At 38.2% G+C, this 7,777-nt stretch overlaps 1 protein-coding gene across 1 annotated transcript; it reads left to right on the forward strand.

Annotated features, from left to right (window-relative positions):
* Positions 1-3,503: 3,503 nt before the first annotated feature.
* Positions 3,504-6,759, forward strand: LOC137728975 (V-type proton ATPase 16 kDa proteolipid subunit). The gene is made up of 3 exons (XM_068467792.2): positions 3,504-3,762; positions 4,234-4,519; positions 6,287-6,759. The coding sequence occupies exons 1-3, from the start codon at positions 3,684-3,686 to the stop codon at positions 6,417-6,419; spliced, it is 498 nt and encodes a 165-aa protein (XP_068323893.1). The 5' UTR covers positions 3,504-3,683; the 3' UTR covers positions 6,420-6,759.
* The last annotated feature ends 1,018 nt before the right edge of the window (positions 6,760-7,777 follow it).

Genomic DNA, 7,777 nt, shown 5'->3' on the forward strand with positions numbered 1-7,777 from the left:
GCTTTATCCTTGACTGCTCTATCTACGGCAGTTGAGAAATCAAGCTCAATCAGTTTCCTTATTTTTGGCAAGCAACCCAGACATGGCAACCCAAACCATTACCCATGCCACGCCACTTCCTCGGCCCATGCTGAGCCAATCATTGGCTTTAATCAAGCCGAGCAGCACAAGTAATGGCCCCTGCTACACCACCTCCTTGGCCCCTACCAGCCAACGTGTCGCACCACCTCGATGGCTGCTCCGTGGCCGCACCTCCCAAGAAGAAGACAAGGAGAATTAAGTTTTCCTTACATTAGTGCGGCGCATAGAAGATGAAGAAAGTAACGAAAGACGGTCATTTGCACTGGCAAGTGTAAAAGATTGCTAGAGGAGGGGGAACAAATATCCTCTAAGCTTTCTCTCTTTTGTAGGGTAGAATAAATCGCTTTCCAAAGTTGATTTAACAACCCACTTAAGGTGGACTTAAATAGGCTTTGAGAGAAATTTATTTCCCCTTCCTATAAGGATTTAATTTCATATTAAAGAGGGAATCTACATCAAAATAGGAAGCAATCCTAAGTTTCCTAGAGCAAAAAGATCTCTACACTTGCTGCCCTTTCCTACGAGCAGTCTAATAGGTGTGGGAGCATTTGTGGAGCCAAAAATAATCAAGAGGCGACACGTGGATTTTTAGGTGAAGAGGATAAAATTACCCTTAAGACACACCGGGTTTCCTACACGCCAGCAGTGGAGAATCATCCATCAATCGAGTCAAGAGTGTCCAAAATAGGTAACAAGTTCAAATTTATCTCATCCATCTTTACTCCATATCCTCTACAAGGAAATCATTCCATAACCATCAAAACATTCCCTATAAATTAAATTAATTAGGCTAATTAATGGATTAATTCCTAATTAATCCATTAATCACCAAATTAATCACCATTACACCCCAAAAAACATCCAAGGGTCGGCCACTCTCTCTTCCAAAGAGGGCCGGCCATGCTCTATAAATAGGATTCCATTTTCTTTGAAAGGAGAGTTCCACACTCTTGTAAAACTCCAAAAACTCTCCAAACACTTTTTCTCTCTAAATTCTAACTTTGGCATTGGAGGTTCTTCGGCCAAAGCCCCCTATTCATCGTGGGCGCGTGAGGCACTTGGCCTTGACCTAAGGTGTTAATTATTTTGTAGGTGCAATTTTGTCCAAGATCAAGAAGGCCGAAATTTGCATCCACAGTGGGCACCCTTGCTAATTACACCTATAATTTAATCATACAATATGGACTTATAAACTTTAGAGTGCAATGTGAAAAAAAAAAAAAAAAAAAATTATAACCTCATGACCCATTTTAGAAACCACCTCAAATCTGAATAGTGTAAAATGCAGTTAGCTTTAAATTATACATATACTAGGATTGTTATAATAGGTAAATTAGATATCCTAGGATTGTTAGTAGGAAGTTATGGCCAATTTGAATGAGTAATTATTGTAATTTATTTATTTATTGTTATTATTATTGCAAGCGATATTACTACACTAAAAACTAAATATTAGGATGACAATGGTTTCAATGGTTATCAGTATGACAGTGGAAATGGTGCAGATCTGATAAGGTTGTGATGATTGGTTATGTGGTAGTTATTATCACAAAGATAGCGATCATATGCAAACGTGGTTAATGTCATCCATATCTACCTCTTTTCCTGTCAAACATAAGCTTCATTCTTAGAAGAAAATGTTACAATTGATAAATTTAAAGAAATACTGCTAGTCGCCCAAGTGAACAAAACATCCTAAGCAAGGTACATGATGATCCAAGACTTGATTGCTGATGCAAGTATTTAATGCAATAATCACCATGTATCTTACCAATCCGTCGTTCGATTTAGCGAATACGCGGTCAACACAAACAAAACACTAAGGCCATAAAACAAAACCACATATGTAAATCAGTCCCTAACTTAACAACAAAGATTTACAAATAATACATAAATTTGCCTCTATAAAGCTCAACAAAATATATAAGTAGACACAACCAACAAACAGATCTACCACTCGAAAACCAGCAAGGGAAGACTTCTGATGCCAACAAAGCAAGAAGATAGAACACCAATAGAATTGTAAAAGAAGACGACCTGGAGACCCAAACCAACTGCAAATCATTTTGCACACCTTCATTTGGTGAGCGACGACTCACTCTCAAGGTAGGTAGCAAAAATAGTGGCCAATAAAGGCTTTTCAATCGAAAGCAAGCATTTAATATGAAATTGGAGGATTTGTGGGCAGAGGAGTGGGATGGTAGAGGAGAGCTCTCCTTTGATGCACAGATGAATGAGATCTAAGTAGTTGTTTGGGTTAGGGATTAGAGATAAACCAAGGACTAATTTAAATATGGTACAAATTGAAATTCTCCAAGAGGTGAGCAAAAGATCAAAAGGATTGGGACGAAGCACCCAATCTGAGACCGAGCTCAGGCCTATCACCACTGAAATTCGAAGATTAGGACTCACCACCATCTGCTCCCAATTCAAGAGAAAGGATTTGGGAAGGCCACCCTCCATAAAGATGGAGAGAGATATGAAGGGAAAAAAAAAAAAAAAAAAAAAGGCTTCATTAAACAACAGTTATGGATTGTCTGCAAAAAAAAGGTGGGAAATATGATGGTAAAGGGGAGGAGGAGGCGCATGTAAAAGAAAGGGAGTGGGAGAAAGACAAGGTAGAGGAATAGAGGCAAGATATGGGGGCTAGGGGAAAGGGAGATCGAAGAAAGACGAGGCTAGGAGAAAAGAGGCAGGACACATGGTAGGTTGAAACAGAGTGCGATTAGGGAAAGGGAGAGAGGGAGAAGGAAGAAGCGCATGGGGGGTAAGGGTTGGGAAGGGATGCAGGGCCCAGGGTAGGGGAACATACAGAGGTGTTGGCACAATGTGTGGGAGGGGACGAGATCGACGATTGGATTGCTGCTGACCCTAAGCCGGAGCAAGAGGCTATCGGTTGTGGGTTTACTGATCTAGGGTTTCTGGGAAACTCAGCTACTTTTGCATCGTGCAAGCTTTATCAAATCAACACAATTATGACTTTCTGTCATCTATACCTACTAAGTATTTGTTGAAATGTCACCAATATATGGTAGACTATTAATTGGCATCCATATTAGTACCAATATGTCAATATAATGTTGTTAATACGGTATTGATATTCACTTGTTATGTCATCGTCCATGCAGTTGATGTCACTCTTTGTACTGATTTGGCATTGAGGTGCTTTTTTCACAGTTTTTGGTGAAAAAAAACTGAAAACGTTAAATAGCAAAAATAAGCTTATTCTCACAGCACAACAAAAACAATTTTTCTTTAAAGCACAACAATACCAAACCAGCCATTTGTATTATAATGTGACCCGCTCATACCGTACACGAGTCAACTAGTCTGATTTCAGTCCTGGTACCCAGAACTACGTTTCGTCCATGTCCTTGGGTCCTAAAATGCTTAAAGTCCAAAAGAAATTGGGTTGGGTCCTTGGGAAACTTACAAACAAGTCGGATTCGGGCAATGCCCGGCCCATCCAGCATGCAACTACCGAGGGAGATTACAAATTATAGCAGTTCCTGTCGACGACTTTTGCTTGGTTCGGCAGGAGACACACCAATCACTGAGCGAGGTAGAGAGAGAGATCAGAGATCCCAAATCTACGCTTCGCAATGTCTTCAACATTCAGTGGCGATGAAACGGCGCCGTTCTTCGGCTTCCTCGGCGCTGCTGCTGCCCTCGTTTTCTCATGTAACCAAATTCTTAACTCCAATCTCGCTTTTTCTCTGCGTTTTTCTTTTTGCAATGTGTTTGGTTCCCGAGAAAGTTTAGATCTACTTTGGATTTGATCATATGTTCCATTCGGTTGTTAAAGGAAATTGGTTTCTCTAATAACAAGCAATTAGGTGAAGTTACAGTTTTGATTAACTTGGGTTTTGATGGTTAATTTTTGGTTAATTATCATTTGGGACCCTGAAAGTACAAAACTTTTGCTTGAAAGGAGCTAAATTTGACTATTATTATTCACTTTATGGTCTGATGATATGTTGTGTGGAGTTTGTCAACATGGATCTCAAACCCCATTACTCAAAAGAGACTGATTGATCTGTTTGGCTTGGTTTATACTACATACTTGCATTTATTACCCAAAATTTTAGAACCCCAATTGGAGGTTTAGTGTACTTGATATGACGGCGACCTCGTTGGGGATTTGTATTTTAGGTATGGGAGCTGCCTATGGCACCGCAAAGAGTGGTGTTGGTGTGGCATCTATGGGAGTGATGAGGCCTGAGCTGGTGATGAAATCCATTGTTCCGGTTGTTATGGCTGGAGTTCTGGGTATTTATGGCCTTATTATTGCTGTTATCATCAGTACCGGGATTAACCCTAAGGCCAAGTCATATTACCTCTTTGATGGTTATGCACATCTCTCATCTGGTCTTGCTTGCGGTCTCGCTGGGCTCTCTGCTGGAATGGCAATTGGTATTGTTGGTGACGCTGGTGTAAGGTATAAGTTCTGATCTAAGTGCATATGCGTTTCCATAATTGTTTCTTGCTGTTTTCTGGTTTGTTTTATATGTTTTAATGTCTATGATCAAAATAAATGTCATTGAAGTAGATGCTGTTCAAATCAGTACCCCTTTCTTTTTCTTTTCGAGTATTACTTAATCTATCGAAGGCAGAGAATAATTACAGTAGCCATATTTGTCCTTAAACATGCTTTTTGAGCAGTGAACAGAGTTGAACTAACTTCACAAATAGCAATACTGGTATTTCTTGTTTTCCTTTCTTTTATTTGTCTCTTACAGAAATTTCCAAGTAGTAGAGTTTGTTGGTGAGCTTGTTGTTACCGACTGTCACAATGAACCGAATTGCTTAGCCTCTTGTTTAATTTCAGAATTGATATGCAAAGCAAATTTTTTTTCCAAGACTAGATTTAAAGATAAAGAGATTGGCCTGATAGAGGACTCGTATAGTCATTGTAAATTGGAATATCCAAGGAGGGATATTAAACCCCTGAGTTCATTTTAATATGGGAAGTTGGAGTCCAAGACAAGGATAGTTAGTAACTTAAAGCCACGACAGACTAGAACTAAAATAAATGATAAATCGTGGTTTGGAAATGGATAGTGAAAACATTGCAAACTATGCTAGGGCTAATAAATTGATGTCATGTTTACTTACAAGGAATGAGAATGCAAGGTTGGATATCATTCCCATTTCTGGAAAATCTACTGTTTACTATCACAAGGAATGAATAAATAAGTGGGCCCCATTTTGATGATATTGCTCTATTCCCAATTTAACTAGGTATCATTGTCAGGGGATGTTTATCCCATACCTAAAAATTTAAAGGTATAATTCCCCCATTAGCCCATATCACTCCTATTCCCAAAAGTATAAGTATCTTAACTGTTCCTGGCAACGTGTAAAGTTATGAAGTCCAAGGCCAGAGTAGTATCTGAACTATAGTAAAACATGTCTCGCAGAATATGATCCAAATGTCAATGTATGTTTGACATGTATGACGAACATATCATTCTCAAAAACAGCTATTGGAGTGGTTCTAATTTAGGGCTTGGAATTACTTGAGAATTAATATTAAAGTTCTCTTTACAAGTAATGTGGTGTTTTGGTGTAATTGTAATCTGTATGGCCCTGAATATGATTCAAATTCTCATATGTATGCGTCACAAATCACAATACTCAGAAAGTAGCAATAGTGGTTAAATTTGAAGTTTATAACTAGTTTAATTTGGTAGACAAATGGTATATCGTTTTACTATAATTTGGTGTGTGGGTCAAAAGGAGTAAAGATGAAATGATGGCCCTAAGCCCTTAAGTTTTCATGGATCTGTGAAGCTACTTTTTGTCACTTGAGAGCAAAAGAGCAGAACAACTAAAGTTTTAATTGGTTATTGAAAGATATTTGGTTGTAGTGCTTGCTCGATATTCCCTACTTTAAATGCTCTTTTTAATTTGAGCTATATTATCCTCTGTAGTTTGGTTTGGTATTGTTGTGCTTTGAAAAAAAATTGTTTCTGTTGTGCTGTGAGAATAAGCTCATTTTTGCTGCTTCACGTTTTCATATTTTTTTCACCCAAAACTGTGAAAATAAGCTGTTTTTAAGTGTTTACCAAACACCTTTTTGAGCTTAGCCTTTTTTTTTTATACCCACTTTTTATAAAAGCATCTCAGTACCAAACCAGTAAGTAGTCTCAACCTAATTTTAATTAAGTTGTACACAACTGGATTAACTGAGCTTGTTTTGTAGAGCTAATGCACAGCAGCCAAAACTCTTTGTTGGGATGATCCTCATTCTCATCTTTGCTGAAGCACTGGCCCTTTACGGCCTCATTGTTGGCATCATCTTGTCTTCTCGATCAGGCCAATCCAGAGCAGACTAAGAAGTGACCATGCGGTCTAATATTCTTTTATTGCTTATTTATATCACTTCAAAGGGAAAACTTTTGGCTGCTCTCAGGTTAGTAGTTGGACTCTGCTCGCTGGTTCGTAAAGAATATGTTTGTGTAAGTAACGGCCCTGCCTTGTAGTAGCAGGATTGAGGTTTTCATTCAACAGAATAAAAGCTTTTGAATCTGTTACGGTTTTTTCATTGATTGATGTATTTTTCCGCCAGAACTATATGACCTGGTATAAACTCATAATTCGAAAACTAGTGCATGTATTATCTCATCCATCGTCAAACTCTTGTACATCTTTATCTTGATTGTCAAATCTTTGCTAGATTGGGCTTTTGTTGTGCTATTTTAAGAATTTGTGCCTTGTTATGTTGCAAGCAAAGGACCAATCTTTGCTAGATTGGGGCCTTGGTCATGTACATGGTTGTAGTCGGCAAAACCAATTGGTTGTTATGCTTGAGCAAGTCAAGGAAATGGGCGATATGTAGAGGTTAGAGCTTTTGGGCTTGAGCCAAAACTAAAGTGTATTACGTAGGAATCAACCATTCATACAATTCTTTGACAGAAAGAAATCACAAAAAAAAGGCATGTTGCTGCCGTTTTGAAACGATTTAAAGATCACACGAGACTCGCCTGGGCCGAGACCAACTCACTTCTCAATCCTTAACGTCTAGTACCATAGCCCTGCGACTCTGCTTGTCTTCTTGTGGCCGGATCCCACATTTAGATTTTTATAAATACTGTTTTATTAGTGGGGGAAGGGGGAATCAAACGTAGAATTGTTTTAAAATTGAAAAGACATAATTTGACAAAAAAAACTAGTTAGTTTATATAAGCGAATCTTCATTACATTTTTTTTATGTAACACTTCGTTTGGGCATAAGGCATTGTTCTTAAAAATCTCCGCGCTAGCGCCACGTAAGAGGCTGGTCACCGTCCCAATTAATTCTTAGGCATTTGAAGATTCATAAAGGGTGCCTAGACCTACTTAGGCATCCATTTAGCCTGCCTAGACCTGCTTAGACACCTACGTAGGTCGCGACTCTCAATTGGATAGAAAAATTGGTTACCTTCATTTTTGCATTTTATTTTTTTAATAAAAATGTAACAGATTCGTTGAATACTTGGATGAAATTCATTATATGCTTGTTCCCCATGTTTTCAATATGTTCTAGTATTTTATCATCTATAAGTCATTTTATTTTGTAATTTATGTATCCTAATACAATTATGTATTTTTTTTTAAGTATAAAAAGACACTTAGTTATATGGTATATCATAAATTTACTTAAATCCACCTAACTCACCTAGACCCATGCCTAGGTGCTAGGCTCCAGCCTGCT

This window comes from Pyrus communis, chromosome 10 (assembly GCF_041283825.1).
Source record: "Pyrus communis isolate YQ-2024b chromosome 10, ASM4128382v1, whole genome shotgun sequence".
NCBI classification, from domain to species: domain Eukaryota; kingdom Viridiplantae; phylum Streptophyta; class Magnoliopsida; order Rosales; family Rosaceae; genus Pyrus; species Pyrus communis.

Excerpts from the sequence above, each read along its gene's own strand:
- LOC137728975 (XM_068467792.2), top strand. The coding sequence starts at position 3,684 with ATGTCTTCAACATTCAGTGGCGATGAAACGGCGCCGTTCTTCGGCTTC. Across the intron at positions 3,763-4,233 it reads TGCTGCCCTCGTTTTCTCAT|GTATGGGAGCTGCCTATGGC; the intron begins GTAACCAAATTC and ends TTTGTATTTTAG. Across the intron at positions 4,520-6,286 it reads GTTGGTGACGCTGGTGTAAG|AGCTAATGCACAGCAGCCAA; the intron begins GTATAAGTTCTG and ends CTTGTTTTGTAG.